This window comes from Dicentrarchus labrax, unplaced genomic scaffold (assembly GCF_905237075.1).
Source record: "Dicentrarchus labrax unplaced genomic scaffold, dlabrax2021, whole genome shotgun sequence".
Lineage (NCBI taxonomy): Eukaryota > Metazoa > Chordata > Actinopteri > Moronidae > Dicentrarchus > Dicentrarchus labrax.
The window spans coordinates 9404546-9423394 of NW_026136708.1; the positions used below are offsets into that span (position 1 = coordinate 9404546).

The window sequence follows — 18849 nt, forward strand, 5'->3', positions numbered from 1 at the left end:
AACAGTGTGTGAGAACCAATTCCATGCTCATTGAAAGAGGAAACAGTCTGAGAAACAAACAACCACAAAGTGAATTTAGAGCAAATTTTGTATCGCAAGGAAACATGCTGTGGTATCTAAATGTCAAAGATACCACAGCTACCACCGCATTGACAGTTTTCATGCCATGGTCTGTAGCAAGCTCAGGAGCCATATTCTGAAAGGTTTTTTTTTATTTACACATAATTTATTTGCATATAAAATGTGCACATATTAAATTCTACGTGAATAAGCGATACTATTAATAAAAACAGTGACTGGAGATATCTTCAGTTTCACGGGGGTAAACGATCTGCTCAGGTCTGTCTGGCTCAGAGGATGAACCCCTCAAAACTAATCATGGTTTACATAAAATCAAAAACCTGCACAATTCAATCACGAGTATTCAGTAATTTGAACCAAAACTTTTTTAATTGCAAGATATTTTATCAGTCACTTCAAACGGCTTAAAATAAAACCAATGTTGCAAAGTCACAGAACTAAGCTACAATCTTGAAATAGTTAAGTTAGTCTGTGTGTTTGTTATTCTATACAGTGAATTCACACCAAGGCTATGCATGCAGGGAACTGTACATGGCAGTATGTTCTACAGTCAAAAAGCTAGCACAACACCACCATCATTAAAAAAAACAATACTATAATTAGTGGATATTCTCCAGACACAAAGTGGATTCAGTGTTTAAGTTGATTATGATAAAGTGTCCAAATAACAGATGTTTAAGATCTATAAATTGCACCCAAACCCAAAGAAAGCAAAGAAACCTCAGCATCACTGCTACAAAAACACTTATTGCAGAACATTGGTCATTTGTAAGGCATAAAATATCATTGTTATGGTCATCATCATCATCTTCATCTGTCTCATACACAAACACTGTACAACATATACACACTCAGAACATAAAAACATTGGTGTTGGTGCATCCAAAATACAGTAAAACAGTAAAAAGGCATTTGGCTAAGATAATGTAGATAATTAAAACCCTAGAGGGATAGTGAAAAAAAAAAGGAGAAAAATCACATCTTGAATTATTCACATGAATTTCTGCAGAGGCACAACCAACACTGGGACTTCACCATAAATTAAATGCATCCCCAGTTTCTCCAGAAAATGCTACGTGACATTTACTGAATCTGTCCCATATTAAAAGAGAGGTAATAATCTGCACTTCTGGTTTTCATTTGTACTTTAAGTAGCATTTTGTCAAATGGCCCAGTTGGAGGCCGTTCAGCTTGTTGAACAGTAACTGGGCCGAGCACACGTTTCCTGCAAACACACTGGCAGTGATTTCTATTTAGTGCCCCGCTTTCCATTAGTGTTACGGCTAAGGCTAGATGGTTTAATTCTTTTAGTTTAAGGCTCTTTGACTTTTTGATACTCTTGGATATTTTTCAGGGAAGTGAGCCAATGGTACAATGCGGGAGGAAGCTGATGTGGTATCATGGGAAAGGCTTTGTTTGGATGAGCAGTTCCAAGGCAGTTTGTTAAATATTACAGCGTTTAGAATCTTGTACATGATAGAATTGGCCATTTTTACTTATGACCTACAGTAAAGACCCTCCCATATAGTTATACTGAGGCCATACCATATATTCTCCATTATTGCACACTATCAATCACACACATTAAAATATACATAATGTACACACAAAACAGTGAATTCAACAACCTAATTGTTTTCTTATTTTAATATTAATCTCTACTGGTGTTTAGGACTGCTCATGGATGCATGAGCCTTACCTTATAAGTCAAAAACAGCCGTTCAAGCGAAGGACCTCAGTCACAAATTAAAATGACATTACTGTCTGTATCTTTTTCCTTTTTCATAATCTGACAGACAGGGGGGTGACCATGGTTCCCCAGAGTGGGAATCTGTTATACAATGTTCAAATGATGTGTAATATCCCTTTGACACTGATTTACACATTTAAGAGGTGTGAAAATTCAAATAAAATAATTATCAGGAGGCATGAGTCATTTTCAACACAGCCCCGTAATTTTAGGATGACACACATCTTGTGATCAGCAGCGAGATCGAGCCTGTTAAAGATGTGTTATGTGTTATGCTGTTACAGTAAAACATGGCTTGACAAAATAAAACGCTGTACCTGCAGTGATTGAAGGTTAATTGATTGGTTGCAAATTATTCCTCCATCATAATTTAGTTATGATTCAAACTCACTACTCATCAAGTATCAGAGCCATTTATAGTTTGATTAAGTGCTCCAGTGGAAGACGTGTTTGCTCCACAATAACTGTTGATTCTGTGCTCAATGATTATCAGATTTACTGGCCGTTATGATATTTTTTCATTTTTTCTTTTCATGTTTTATAGTGAAATTTGAAAGTTGAACCATATTGTACCTCTGTATCACAATTGAAACACTACTAAAGCACACTAGTTCTCTGAAACAGACCATCTAACAGTAAAATGCTCAGATAAATCCAATGACATCTAATGCAGATATAAACTGTGGCAGCTGCACCAGGCAGGCAGTTCTGGGGCAGTGGAAACTCTGGTTGCACTGGTTCTGGAAACACTGTTATAAGCCCAATGGGGTGTAATGCATCATTTAGTTGAATACACCTCTAACAGCAACCTTTTTATGTACACTACACTGCACTACTTTTTCATCCTGCCATGTAGGAAACATGTTGTCAGGTCAACAAGTTTTTAAAAGCTCAAATAAAAGATATCAAAAGACAGAATTCAAAAATCACCATTATAATTACCCAACAACATACAAACATATTGTTTTTCTTCCACGTTATTTCTTGTGACTGTAAAGTTTTAGTGTCCATTCGCCGTCTTGTATCAACCAATCAGCAGCTTTAATCAGACTTTTTAATGACAGAGCAGTCAGCTGATGCCCTTGTTCTTTCTTTCTCCATGTGGCTAATATATTTTATGTCTCTGCTTCTCTCTGTCTTCTGGTGTTTGAAAGACAGACAGCTACAGGTCATCATCGGGTTAAAGAGGTCAAACTGTCCATGTGATCAATCAGCAAATGGGCAAGCGACCTCTCTCAGACGTCCTGAGGAAGACCCTGGTCTCTGTAGCCTGAGGACATGTGAGAGCGTGGGAGGGCAGACAGAAATGTGGAGATGAAGAAAAGAGAGAGACAGACTTTTAAATGCTTGTAGAAATAACAATTATAATCTGTTATCTGGCTTTTTTGGCCACAAGTGAAGAGCAACATGAAATTGCTAACCATTTATTTTGAACTCCTGACAATAATTGCCTTTCTCCGTTTCATTTAATTGAGCGAAATGAAAGCCAAGAGGCTGGCAACAACCAAAAAGGAGCTTGACTGCAGCATCGGGAGCTAATGCTTTATCAAATATTGGCTTGCGAGGTTTAGCCGTTACCCAAGCACCCAACAAAGAACACTAATCTGACTTGTATTAGAGTTTCAAAATAGATTGGAAACTTTAACTCCATCAGTGATGAATAAGAAACTGAACATTTATAAAGACAGAACAAAACGCTTTGCCTTACTCGTTGTGGTATGGTGAGGATCAACAGGCATTTGGCCAGGACGGGTGTAATTTCAAGTAGATGATGGAGAAGTCTTCCTTTAGCGGCAACATCAAGAGGAATCCCTCCTATTAATCTTTACCTCCTGTTTTTTATAATTAGAATTATAGTTATGCTGTGGAGTTTGTGAGCACTATTTAGCAATGTTTTTAGAGTGGGTCCCACTGGCATATCCACTCATATAAGGCCCCGATGTGAACCTGCATTCGGGTTCAATAAGCGATCCTGCTGATGGAACAGTTGGTAATGGTTGCGCACCAAGAAACGTGCAAAGAATACGACGACCGAGCAAACGTTAGCCCAGAACGTTTGTCCCTTGTGGGTTACTGTAGAAACGTGGTGGTTAAACATGGCGGACTCCATGGCATCAGCTCATTCTGAGGTAACGAAACCATGATTTCTATATTCAAGTGATTATACACTACTGAAAACATTATTTTAGTTATGGATATTATTTTCCATTTGTGCCAGTAAATCCTCCCAAACGTTACACACTGGACATTTTGGGTGTTTTTTAGACCTCATAACCTACATAACCTTTAAGTCCTGATGGTGCTAATGCGTCAACCAGATCCATCTCTGTAACAATTCAGCGTACTCCATCCACTGATGAAGACCATGTGATCGAGTTGAAAGCTTGTCAGCTAGTAAGATTTAGGCTTTGTGAAGATACCAAACATACTGTAATATGTGGCTCCCAAATGAAAGATCATGAGAAAGTTCTTAATAAATGTTTTCCTAAGGATTTCTAAGCCTGGGAAATGGTGGTTATTTGTTTGGCTTACTTGATATAGTTAAATTTAGTAAAACCTGACTATTCACTATTTCTATGACGTGCTCCTACATCACTCGACACAATTTATCAACTGGCTGTGGGATTGTTAGTGAGTAAAACAGAAGCACCTACCGTCAGAAACTTTGATTCAGAACAGAGGGAGGAGAACAGGGGGAGGAGAGAAGAGACAAGAGAAGCAGTTAGAGATGGAAAACATGAGCTTCACTGTTTAATAATTTTCACATATCATCACACAGAAGCTGACTGTAACAGTAACATAAAACAGGCTTCATGGACAGTGAGATACATTTCCACAGAGACTCCTTGTAACTTTCAAGGGAAAAGAATAGCCTCCTTTCAACCTGAGCTGTCCTCACTCTAATTCATATACGTTACATGATCAAATGAACACAAATACAGTAAAATAACCCCAGTTCGCTGGGTCGATGAGCAGAAATATGGAGACAGGAACAGAGGGAGACATGACGAGTAAAAAACTGAAAGCTGAAGAAGAAAATGAGGCGGAGAGGGAGACTGGGGGGCTGACAGAGAGTGGGAGGAATAAAGTGAGAGGGAGAAAGAGAGGGAGCAAGGATACGGCAAGATCAAATAGGAACAATCATTAGATAGAGACAGAAGCAGAAGGGAGGCGATCAGTGGGAGGAAGATAATACCACGATCATTAGATAGATGGAGAAAGAGAAGAGAGGGAGCGGGGTGGAAGAACGAAGGGATGGAGGGGTGTTTGTAGAGATAGAGGTATGGAAATAAAGAAGACATTGATCATATATGCAACACAGGCTCATTAGAGAGGGAAGGAGAACAATGATAAAAATGCCATATTATCAGAATGATTCACTGCATGGAGGAAGAAAGAGGGAACGGCTGCATAAGAGCATAACTCCCAAAGCTACAAAGACATGTACTGTGGTGTTGAATAGTTGAATAATAATTGATCTTAGAAGCTAACAGCATGCATGATTTCACCCTAAGAATCTGGCCTTCGGTGCTAACAGGAAAATGGTTCTCATATTCAATATAAATATTCAATAAGCTGCTAGCCGTGAGCGCTAACAGGAGTATGGATTTTAGCAGCAACAGTTGAATAAGACGTGTGCGCCCACAGGCCTGAAAAACAGTGGGGAGCACAGTGAACAAAAACACACCGGGGAGGGGGGGGGCTGCTCACTCCCACACACACAATTACTGTACCTCACACACACACACACACACACACACACACACAGATCCCTGCAGGCGTGTGTGAACTAACACGCATTTGGTTGCACATGCAGGCAGCAATTACCTCACATAGGCACACTCATACACACACAAAGGAGACAAGGCTGTGGTAATTCAAAGGCTGCCTTGGTGCAAAGAGAATAGTGACTGCGACTGTGTGTGTGTGTGTGTGTGTGTGTGTGTGTGTACACTTGTTCATGCATCAGTGCCTGGAGGAAAGACACTACTTTCTGACAGAAAGGGCGGTCAAATTACCCAACCTCTCCATCTACCTCTGCTTTCTTTCTTTCTTTCTTTCTTTTTTCTTTCTTTCTTATATCTGATGTTTTATTTTTTTTTATTCTATTCAGTATTTTTGTGAACAAATCCGAGGAAAAGACAGATGTTGTCAGAGAGTTTAGAAAACCCCTCCACTCACACCTTTCCAATGTCTGATTATAGGGGTGTTGTGTCCGACCATTCATGTGACTTCCCAAAACAGACAATCCTACATTCACACCCTTCTCACTGTGATTGGGCCAGCTGTGCGGATGTCTAGCTCTCTTTTTTCAATCTTGACACCCTATATTTCTGTCGCTTTTCAGTGCAACACTATGAATGTCTTCTAGGAGAGACGCCTGAAAATGTGTGTCATTATCCCCATATTCAAATGATATCCGGTTTCCTTCTCTCTATGAGAGAATGCCGTTCAGAACAACTATTAACACTTTTATTTTCCGATGTGGTCGGACAACATGTCTTATGAACTAGTTCTGACTCCCCAACCGCTCAGCAAGTCCATTGGTTCCTACTTAAGACAAAGGTCACAAATTAAAGTAAATGTTGGTAAAACAGGAGTAAATAGTGCATTTGTCTGGGACTATTTTTAGCTGCGGATTAATCTAGTGAGTGTCAGCAGGGTGGTCTCGAGGGACTGAGTCAAAATCAATTATAGTGGCCATGTGCGACTATAATAGAGCTCTACACATGCAAAACATGTTACCGGGGTCAGTTCATTGCTGTTTTTTCATTGGATTTGTTGGAAACTAGAAAAATATAGAATATCACCTTATCCTTTGAATATACAATCAAATAACTTGTACAGTGAACTACATATTTAACTATCGTGTGAGAAAAGGCACAAATAGGTCATGGACTGTGACAGTTTCAGTGGCCTTTTTCCTCACATCTCTACAGGCTGTGATAACAGTAGCATTGCAATCTAATTTTCATGTTGAGACATTTTTATTGTTGTTTACTGTATGTCACGTGTGAGACAGACAAACAGAAGAAAATGAGATAGAGAAGACTGAAATAAAAATGAGAGCTGAAGAGAGCAAAAACTGCCAGACAGAAAGACAAACACAGCTCGACAAGTACTGACTCGCCAGGATGACCATGTCCATTCCCCAGAAGATGCTCATGATCCATCCAACCATGATAACAGCTGTCAGTATCTGGATGAGGGCTGCTGCCACGTTGAGCCAGAACACACAACAAACGCCTCGCTCCGAGATCAGATCACTGCGAGCTCCACACAGCACCGTGAACGCTGAGATGAAGGTACCTGTGGGACAAAAACAAGTACACCGTTAAATTAAAAGGTTCGGGCCTGACGTGGTACTACACAGTTACAACAGCGCGATTGGCTCCACAACGTGTTTATCCCCCTGACTTAAAGGAGTTTTATGGTTCATTTCTAATGTAGACAGCAGACTTTTTAATTAAATAAACCAGAAGGGACAGATGCTTGCCTCTGCTGAAAACACGACACAAGTAAATTCCAGGGTTATTCACAGCGGCACCTTGAGCTTAATGCTAACACCAGCTTCCAAATATTCTCATAATGACTGTATGCTAACCAAGTAGTTTTGGGGCCTGAACCAAACCAAACTGCGACCATTTCACAACATTAACGACATGTTTATTATTGTTACCATGACAATAAAGGTCCTTTCCTCCACTTCCAGGGAGAGTGTGTATTTTTGGAAAAACAGGCCTTTAATGCCAGCAATGGGCGTTTGTTTTCAAATGGGCTTTTATCCAATGGGGCATTTTTCAGACTAATGGGGTATTTGGAATCATGCACAATGGCATGGCACCGTTAGCGTACAGTAATTGTGAGCATATTAGCATGCTAAAGCTGGTTCTTTGGGATAACGGACTATTGAAACAAATTAGCTTTTGGTCAAGTGGGACATTTTCTGGACTATTGGGGTTTTGGAATAATGGTGAGTCCCTACGTTAACATGCTGATGTTTAGCAGGTTAAATTTAGCATGTTCACCATCTTAGTCTAGCATTTACTAATTGCTAACCGACGGAAATGTCATTCGTTCTGCAGGTATTGGTCCTAAAACCAAAGTAGTGGATTATCATTGGGACACCGTGGATATCTGTACCAAATTTCCCAACAATCCGTTCAATAGTTGTCGAGATATTTCAGGAAAAAACAAAAACGAAAATGAAAAGTCGGTCGGCTTTGGAGACCACGAATGTCTGAACAGAATAAAACTCTCCACGGACAAAATAACAGGTTCCACACAGTGAGGCAGATTGGCACAGAGATATCTCACACCATCCACTCAGCGTCCCTCAGTTAGTGAGTCAATATTTAAGTGACCGCCGGTGAGTATCTGGCGATGGCAGCAGTGGATTTATGCTTCACAATACAGACAGACACAGACATATCGATGCTCACATCCACAGAGCTGAAAACAGAATTATCTCTGTGGACAATCCTTGCCTGCCTGAATGAAATCCAATATTGCTACTTATCCTGTTATCTGGAGACCCGGACCTTCCCAGACCCCCGTTCTTTGTACAGTAAATGCACTGTGAGTGTGTTGTGTCACACAGAGAAGCGTGTCTGTGTCTCAGTGCAGACAAATCAGGTTATTTCTTTACAGGATGTTTCCATGACAACATTTAGTCAGGGATAGGATATATATAAAATGTGATTTGTATTCGCTGTATCGTGGGTCTACCTCATATTATCAATATTCAGATTTTCTTCTTAGCTATCGTTGTACCAGCCTACAGTGTCTTCTTTGGCATTATTTCACACTGACTCACTAACAAACCACTAGCAGTGTTTGTTTCAGCCTACCTGACATCCACACATTCATTTTTGTGAATGGGACAACTACTGTATACATTGTTAACATTACAGCCAGAAGCCTCACACTAAGTTAACTTTTTTTAAGCCAAAAAATATTTTTGACAGCTGGCTTTTGGATTGTTAACTTAATTAACTTCCGCATTCCCACCTCCCCCAAACTCAGAAACAAGAGGCGTCAACCAAAATTCTTATTAATAGAGACTAAGAAAAAAAGAAACAATACAATTCTGAGAGAAGTACAAAAGCATAATTCCCACATGGAAATCAATTCTTTCCCGTCACTCATCTTATGTGACATTCTTTCATATGCAGCTCTTTTAATAACTCTGTTATCAAATCCTGAGAAGGGACGCCCTTAAGGCAGTTCCCGAGAAAAAATTGCCATCTGGGTCCAGTCTTTCAATGATGGCAGAAAAACAGACAATACCCATTAAATATAAAGATTTGGCCAAACAGAACAGAAATGTTCACTAACATAACTATCTTCATCTCCTGTAAACAATATGTTCATCCCATATGCACCCACATCAAATAATGCACCCAAATACATAACACATAAGAATATCATAGCATATATTTTGTTAGTATTAATTCACAAAGTCTCATTGAGAATAAAATCTCTTAGTGTTCGAGTCCAAGAAATATTTTCTACAAAGTTATTAATTATTCACAGAATCAGCAGAATCAGTTTAGACTTCCTCTCTGTGGGCTATTTGTGCAAATACTGAACTGAATACTGCAAACACTGAATGTGACACAAAAAATGCCCAGTGGGCGTTGAGTGCATCATGGCCTTGGCCCCTTCTCTTTCTGCAAGTTCCACTTCTTGTCACATTGGAGGAATTCAAATAACAGAGCAAGCCAAGCAGGTGGGGGGAGGGAGGAACCAGAACGGCCGCGCTGCCAGCTGCATCTCGTTTCTTGAGAGCAGGGAAAGGCCAAAGTCGACTCATATAGAAGTTAGTTTCTGATCGCTTTTTCCTCTTTCAGTTCGTTTCTCTGTTTTCCCTACATACAGTATCTCTCTTTCTAAATAACCACAAGTTAGCAGGCAAACTGGGAGCTCTGTTTTAATTAACCTTTTCTATGTAAACAGAAACAGAGGCATTCCAGATACAATTTGTCCCATAAACTCTAACAAATTTCAATGTACACCATAATATTTACTTTCACATGGCCTACACTGGCCTTATCTGGAACATGATTCCAAAAAGTCAAACTCTGATACAAGCACAATCCCAGAATAGCAGCAAACCCGGGGGGAAAAAAAGGGCAACGTTTACATGTGTAAGAGGAGAGGAGAATTAGAGATTTACTTTTCCTTTCAAGCTTTTAGCCGATGCTCATTTCAAAGCATCTCACAAGAAAGAGCAACAGTGGGCTAAAATGAGATTCCACCCAAAGCCGATATGGTCTGATCAGACAGAGAAATGTTCAGGTCGCAGAGGCCACACCCACCAGCAGATGCTCTGGCTACTGGTGGAGCTGCCCACCTCCAGACATGAACCATGATTGACAGCAAGCTGGTGGCTGAATGGTTACACATCACTTCCATCTTTGGCACGTGAAACATGATTTATACGGTCTGGATACTTTCAGTTTTTCAGGTCCCAGTCCTGTGTGTTGTGTTCACTGAACCGTAGGAAGAAGCTGTAAACAGCACCACCTGACATATCACCGTTTGGTTGAACATGTTAGCAAACAGTTGCCTCTTTATGGGATGCTTTTATTGTGAAGAAGTTATAGGCAATGTGTTTGTTACCACCTTACCAGTTTTGTCAATACAGGTGACTTTTTTTAACATTGCATGTAGTCCGTTGATCCATCGTTATAAAAATATTGATTATAGCACCTTTGATTTACTGTCAAACTGATAAATCAACCAACATGTCCATTCACTCCATAAGCAGCTTACTGACCCATCACCGGATGTGCGTCTGATTGCTGATGATTTTTCAGAGAAAAGCTGGTCTGCTGGAACTGTTCCAGTTATTGGCATCAGGTGTATGTACTCTCTCATTGTGTATTTAAATGTATTTTTAAACAATAGTTCATGAAACAAAATAATTTGAAACATTTCAGCTGTTGGACCTTTAGAGAATTATCCAAAATCATTTGAATAAAATCTAATTCTACAACCCAGGCAATATCAAGCAGTGAAGAAATTGTATTATTTCAGCTTCTAGCCTCTTAGCACCTTTCAAACTGCCTCTAATTGATCTGAACAAAGCAAACCATCCATCACCTTCCATGAATGTGTGCAGTTGGATAAAAAAAAAAAAAAATTGACAAATAAATGTGCAATTCTTACTGCAATAATAAAAGTTTTTTATCTTTACTCAGTTTGAGAAATCTACTCTAACAATCCTCCATGTGTGAAAAGCTCTTGGATCCTCTGTATGTCGCATGTGGGGGATTGTGTGTGTGTGTGCGCATGTGTGTGACTAGATATTACCCAGACTAATGACCATAATTACACAGAGAACTTTACAAAGCACCCACTGGTAGTGTGGGAGGTTAATGATGGAGTGTAAGAGTGTGAAAGACAGAAAGAAAGAAAAAAGAGAAAAAGAAGAAGACATATAAAGAGACAAAAAAGAAAACGGGGGAAGGGAAAGAAAAGGAGAAATTAAAAGAGAAAGCAAGTTACTACTTTCACTGATTGAAAAGGGAATTCAAATAATTTGCAAAGTCATCAGTTACTAAATTAACTTAAATTACTTTTCAAATTTTACTGGACCAGAAGGATCAAATTCTGATTCAAAGTGTAAAGAAAACTGCCCCAGTGCTCCACATAGCTTCCTGTTACAGCTGAAATGGAACAAAATGTCACCAGTGGTTTAGCCCTTTTCTTTTTCTTTGGCAAGCCTGCTAATCATAACCCACTAACAGTCAGTTCATGAATGTGTCCAAGGCTGCCAAATATCAGTATCATTCATCTACACTTACGTATATCCCAACTCACTGATATTTGCAACCAGGTACTCATTCGTTTTTCAGAAAAAGCCACTCACAGTTGTAAAACACCTATCCTATATCTAGGATTAAAACTGCTCTTTGGCCTTTATTTACAAAGTCAACATCAGGAGTGTACGAGAGATGATACAGAACTGGTCATGAGAGACAATGAACCATCCTGGTATCACACAGGAATGTTTGGACATGACTGCTTCTCTTGGTAACAGCTCTCAGCAGCAGCAATTAAATCAACAATACAGTCATGTCGTGCAGTATGGAGCCCTTTGTAAACCTTTCAACCATGCACAATAAGTGCAACTGCTTGTGTTGATCAGGATACTTAATGTAGGTGGTGATTTCCAGGGTACCTTATTATTATACATTATTTTTCCCAAATCCCAACCCCTCAAAATAAACCCTAAAAATAAACTGCAGGGAGAGTGTATATGTCCAAACAATGTGCCTTTAGAGCAATGGCCAAAGATATTGGGGTTTCGGAATAATGAGCCATTGGAACAACGGCACGGCACCAATTAAAAGCCCAGTGTGTAACATTTAGGAGGCTCTATTGAGACTGAATATATTATTCATAGGTATGTTTTCATTGGCATATTATCACCTGAATATAGGAATTGTTGTGTCACGAGTCTGCCATACTGAACCACCATGTTACTACAGTAGCCCAGAAGGGACAAACAAAACAATGCGTTTTTCGCACATTTCGCAGCCACCGTAGTTTCTCCTTTGCGCTTGGAAGGGGAGGGTGAAGCGAGGGACTACACTGCTAGATCTCACTGCATCCTACACACTGGACGCTTAAATTTAGGTCAAATGAGGATAAAAACATATTTGTTTCTCACTTTGGAGCTTCATCCTCATCATACTTTAATGGTGAGCCCATTCGGTCTTAAAATATCTATAAAAATCTATAAGAATAGGAGTCATGAAACACACACTGACACACACTCACAAACATCCTGAGGCAAGATGTCAACATGACGACGTAAACTGATGCAGTGTCTCCAATATCACATACCACCAATCACACACACGTGCAGACACACACAGACCCCCGCACTCACACACACGTGACCTCAGCCACCCACACACTCACGCTGAGGGCTAAATCATATGTTCACTTTAGTTCTCTGTGTCAAAGCCTTGCGCTTTCCTATCCTCTTATGGCAAAGATCATAACACAACCAGAACGGTGAGCTTTAGTTTCCTTCACAAAAAGTGCGTGTAATTAATTACAAGCCGACAGCTCTTTAATTAGTTTACACTGCACTGACTAACAGTGTCTGTGGCACTCAAAAATAGACCTTTACTTGGTCTTCATTAGATTTCAGGGACAATCTAAGGTTATTGCAACTTAATGTCAGACAGGATTAATGTAAAGTTAAAACTAGTGGACCAGAGAGAAGGAGGTTGTCAGATTGAATCCTCCAACTTGCTGTAGAGCTCCTAGTGTAGAGAACATAGACTCTTGATATACAATCTCTGGTGTAGAAATACACAATACACACTTTCTAACATTTGAGCCTCACTTAGGTAAAAATCACCCTGTTTGTTTATATATATTATACGTTTTAGATATATGGACCTGTTATTGTCATTATCATCATATGTGAAATGAATAAATTGTTATTTCCATCCCTTTTGTCTCCTGCTGTTCCCATAGTAATCACAACCACAATCTTTTCAAACCATAAATACTGTTAGTTGTTTAGAATTACTGAACATTTTGGGATATTTGCTTCTCTTTTTAAACAGTAGAATATCAATACCTTATCTTTTAAGAATGGAGCTAGAGCTAGCTTAGCATTAAGGCTGCAAACAGAGGAAATATTCTCCACCAGCTATTCCTTGACAGTCAACAGGTAGGAGCAAATGTTTAACTTAGGACAGAGGCAGGTTTGCTGTTTCCCTCAGTTTCCAGTCTTTACAAGTTAATGTAATTACCTCCTGGCTCTAGCTCCAGCAGATTGATACCACTCTTCATGAGAATGGTATCGATCTTCTCATCTAACTCTCAGCAAGAAAGTAAATGAGTGGATTTACCAAAATGTTAAACTATTGAACCAAATCTGAACCAGAGGTGGCAGATCAGAAATGTTAATTATCTTGTATGAGTGGTTTATACCCGTCACAGAGTGTCTCAGTTTGACACCAGGGAACAGAATTCAGATCCTGGTCTCCTCCGAACAGTTGGTTTCTTTTAAAGGAATAGTTTGACATTTCATGAATCTTATTTGTGAGAGGTGAAGATTTATACCACTATCATGTACGGTAAACATGAAGCTGCAGCTAGCAGAATGTTAGCCTAGCTTAGCATAAAGACTGAAAAAAAAAAGGGGCCATACCCTGTAAAACCACAACATCCCTTTTTTACACTTCGGTTTTTGTACATATTTAACAAACGAGAAATAACATGTTAATTAGTGAACTTTAGGGATGCTATAGATTGATTTTGTCATCTTTGGAAAGAGCCAGGCTAGCTTTAACTGTGACCAGGAGATCCCTTAACCTGAAACATGTAGTTATTTTCATTTTTGTGCTTAAACCGAACCAAACCTCTGCAGTGTAAGTTCAAAAAATCGTTTTGATTTTGATTCTGCACTGTTGTTTTGTCGATAATTTCAGATCACAAAGTGCTTATATGTGTCGGTCCAGAGTGCATGAACTCCTTTAAGGACCTGGTTATTTGATGTGCATACAGTATCTCCAGCTCAGGCACAGAAGTATGATAGTGGACAAATGCTCAATCGCAATGTGAAACATGAGTGAGTACACTTTATTTTAAACACACTATACGTTTGTCATCTGGTTAAATCTAATATTTCCAGTTCAGGTGAGTTTTAAAGCTTCAGTGATCCAGTAAATGTTAACAGTAGCAGACATAAACTGATACCAAGGAGCCAGCTGCTGTTAAACAAAACGCCCTGAACTGACTTCTGTAAATCTGTTGTGCTATAAAAGTGTCCTAAATTATTTGTCATTTTACAGCACTAACACGCTCGTACTCTTCTGTGCATGTTTGTGTGTATGTCTGCAGGAGATTGTGTTCTGCTCTGCCTCATGTCCAAATTCAATTACACGAGGATGAATAGAGCAAGCCGCTGTTTCCAGTCTCAGTCAATTAGACCCAAACGACATTGACACACACACACACACACACACACACACACACACACACACACACACACACACAAACACGGTCACACACGTGCATTGTGTTCATTTCAGTCAGTGTTGTCATGGCAACTAGCCGCTGCTATTCAATGAAATGTCAAGGCATTCAGGCCAACCTACATACACACACATAGATGAGGTGTTGCCTTGATGCTTTTCATACATACTTGGGACAGGTTTTAAGGTAACATGTCTACTGCGAAAAGGAGGGGAGAAAGGATTTTTTTAGGTCATTGGTGTTTGCTGACCTGGTTTTCTTACACAGCCGTTTGTGACATTTTCAAGCACTCAATGATTCGACATTTACTGTACAAAGGCTGAAACAAATCGACTGTTGGATGTGTGTAAAAGTGAGAGGATGAAAAAAGATGAATTAATAAGAGAAGAGGTTTAGAATTTGGCACAGAAAGACAAAGATAATAGAGAAAGCACAGAGAGAAGAAGGGAAGGGAAGAGAAGAGAAGAGATGAGGAAGGGAGGACAAGCACACACGTAATAAGTCTCAAGAGAGTTATGACCAATAGATCAGAGGCAGGGGGCGGAGAGGACACATCGTAGGTTATTTGGTGATGGACTTTTGAGTGGTTTATGGAGATGAGTCTCATAATTTCATCAGAGACAAACATCTGAGTTCGGCTTTCTCTCTCTGTGGATTTTTGTTCTTTGTATGTGTTTCTTTTTCTCTTTTTTGTGTTGCTGCTTTTGAACAGAAACCCCTAAACCGATCTACATTAGTGAATGAGTGTGTCTCCATGCATGGAGATCTGATCTGTTATTTAATATGAGGCTTTACTGTAACATGGCAAAAATGAAAAGTGTGTGTTATTTATTTAGTGACAGTGGATGTATGGTACAGAACACAGTGTGTGTGTGTGTGTGTGTGTGTGTGTGTGTGTGTGTGTGTGTGCATGTTTGTGTCTGGCTCCACAGGCTTTGTCATGTACTGAGGATCAACATATTGATGAGGCTGATGCTGCATACTGTGTTACTGTGTTACTGTGTTACTGTGTGTGTGTGTGTGTGTGTGTGTGTGTGTGTGTGTGTGTGTGTGTATTTATGCGTGTCTGTAGCTACCAGATGTTGTTACATAATCTTACTATACACAGGCACGCCTGCACAGACATCCAACCAAGTGGAGGATTAAGAACCTGAAATTAGATGATAGGGTTTGGACAGAAGGTACAGGCATCCTAACAATATGCTCATGAGCTGCATTAAAATGCACTTAGTGAAAGAATGAGACAGATTTTCTTAGAATACCTAAATCTTGAGATTAGTAGGACTTTATAGACAGTTGAACTGTGCCAAGTGAGTCAGACTCGGCGCTACTTAGTTACATTCATTTGAATTAATCATGTTGCTGTAGCACCACTATGACTAAAGTTGCATTAAATTGTGTAAGATCACGTAGAGTTGTACACGTACAGTTACGCCAGTTTATTTTATTTAATTGCCAACAAGAATTTGGTTAGTTGTACAAAAACAAAATATCCCAAAATAAAGTTCACATACATTCAGTGGCTACTTTATTAAGTACACCTATGAAATCTAATGCAATCCAATACAAGAACTCATAAATTCTACCTTTACAAAGATATCATTATTAATATTACTATATGAATATATGATTAATATTCCTCTCCCCTCATGTTTTGGGGAAACAACTCCTAATATTATGCAGTCCAGTGGCTCGGTTGAACTTTACTTACAAGCTGGATGTCGGGTATCATTTCAGGAAAACATCGTCTGAAATGTCAGAATTTACAATAACAGTTTGTTATTGATAAAATCATGAATGAATGGATCATTTGTATAAGATAAGATAAGATAAGATGAAAATGAATAATTGAATAATCATTGAATTTATTTAAATTAATAATCATACAATTAAATATATACTTTCACTGTTTAAATATCCTTTATAATAAACTACTCAGTTCACATCTTAAAACTACAGTATCAAGGTTTCTAACCCTTGATAGTGATGCAAATGTCGAGTCTGCACACAGTGGCGATATCTCTACCTGCTGCTTGTAATGATGAGATGCGATGGATTTTTACACTCAAAGTGATGAGGTTTTTACCTGCAGTGATAATCTAGACCCCACACTTACTGTGTGCATTAACACCTGTCAGATGGAGTCTGTGTGTATTTACACCCTGTCACTCTTATTTTAACACAATGTGTGAATGGGCTCTCTCACTGTCTTTCTTTTTGTCACACATGGATGCATGCACACAGGAAAAATACAGACATATTCACACAGCCTGAGAGTGAAAAACTTGTCTTGTACATTTATTTGTTAATAAAACTTTTTTTCCAAAGATGAGTAAAAATAACTCCCTCCAACAGTGATAATCAGTTAAAATGAGAGTGTAGTTTGTTCCCTGAGTTATGGGTGGAACTGGACACAGTAAGCTGGACACAGTTTAAGTTTATTTTGGCTTGTCACTGCCTGCAAACTTCCCATGCTACTTTTATGGTCACTCTACATTCCTCTCTGATATTCGTTTGATTTACTTATTTGCTGGCATGTCTGCTTGTAGCACAGCTTTAAACTCTCCATGTCTGTTTGAGTCTTCCAGTTTCATGACTACTCGGTCTCTTGTTTCGCTATTTTCAACCCTGCGTGTGACTCATGTGATCTCAGTTGTTCTGACTTACACAAACACAGTACCAATGAATTCAAAATGAATTACAGATGGAGAGAAGAGCAAAATGTGATTTGAGACTTACCGAGTCCAGGTATGAAGGTGTTCAGAAACAGACAGATGACAGCCAGAGGGAAAGGCATTGTGGGTATCGCAGCCCGCAGAGGTCCCTTCTTCTCCCTGACTTCCACCACCACTCCTCCACCTGCTGTAGGGGCCCCTGCCATGGCTTTGGCCCCAAGATGGTCACCTGTCTTAACCCGCCCCTGCTCTGTTCCCCCTTCTTTCTGTGCCATCTTTCTTTCTTCTCCTCTTTCTGAGACTAAAACTAGTTGGTAATAATGGGCTAAAATAATGAATGTCGATTGATTGTGTCCTTGTAGAATTTAATCACAGTCACCACCTATGTCATTCACTAGCAAATAAATAACAACATCACTAAGTTGTCTAAAAGTAGTGTAAATATATGGTAAATTGGTTAATGAAGAAATAAATGTTAAATTCTACTCCAGAGGAAAATAATGAAATATTCCGAGGAATATCCTGCTGCCTAAAAGCTTTTCATCAATATTCATGTAAATTTCAGTCTTGCCAGGAGAGCAGTTATCTCCAACAATTTATGAATTTCCTTTTAAAGTCCCCTCACAGCTGTTTACGTCCCACCAAGAAACAATTATGAAGCAAAGCAAGATATTTTCTTGGAGAAATCTTTTCAAGACTATTAACTTATCCTCATTTAAATCCTTTTAAGTCCTTAAAAGTGAGCACACTGTCTCATCAGAGGTCAGTGGTATCTGCCATTTGTTTCCATGTCCAACATGTTCTTAAGGAATGTTGAATCAGTGTCAGTGCCTCCTTAAAAAAATCCTGGAAAGATGTGCAGCTCTTTTCAGCAATTTCCTCTGAAGTCACTTTCTCGTTCTCCTTTCTTTCTTTTCTTTCTTTCAGTCAAACCACACTCAACCCACACACCTCTCCAAGACAAAGTGCACAACAGACCCCCCCTTTTTCTACTACGTCTCCCTCTCTCTCTCCCTCTCTCTCTCTCTCTCCCTCTCCCTACCTCCCACCGCTACCCATCCTCTCCCTCCATTTAAAGGAACAGTGCACCGATCTAATGTTACTGCTTAATGAGATCACATTCAACAAGCCGTTATTCACTGAATGGCTAAATGCATTCAACTCTCATTCAAATTATTTGTGTATAGGATGAACATAATCCATTGATAATGTTTGCTGTAGCCTAATGCTAATAGATTATAGTACTGATGATGAGAGAGATATAAAGAAACATTTGCAAATGTCCCCAGTCTATAGAAGTAGTTCCTTTGAGAGGATGCTAATGATAATGTG

The 18849-nt window shown here is 39.3% G+C and overlaps 1 protein-coding gene across 1 annotated transcript; it reads right to left on the reverse strand.

Moving 5' to 3' along the window:
* Positions 1 to 431: 431 nt before the first annotated feature.
* stum (stum, mechanosensory transduction mediator homolog) lies at positions 432 to 18498 on the reverse strand. Its single transcript, XM_051408609.1, has 2 exons — positions 17582 to 18498; positions 432 to 7141 (listed from the first exon to the last, which is right to left on the reverse strand). The coding sequence occupies exons 1-2, from the start codon at positions 17790 to 17792 to the stop codon at positions 6840 to 6842; spliced, it is 513 nt and encodes a 170-aa protein (XP_051264569.1). The 5' UTR covers positions 17793 to 18498; the 3' UTR covers positions 432 to 6839.
* Between the last annotated feature and the right edge of the window lie 351 nt (positions 18499 to 18849).

Excerpts from the sequence above, each read along its gene's own strand:
- stum (XM_051408609.1), bottom strand. The coding sequence starts at position 17,792 with ATGGCACAGAAAGAAGGGGGAACAGAGCAGGGGCGGGTTAAGACAGGT. Across the intron at positions 7,142-17,581 it reads CACCTTCATACCTGGACTCG|GTACCTTCATCTCAGCGTTC; the intron begins GTAAGTCTCAAA and ends TTTGTCCCACAG.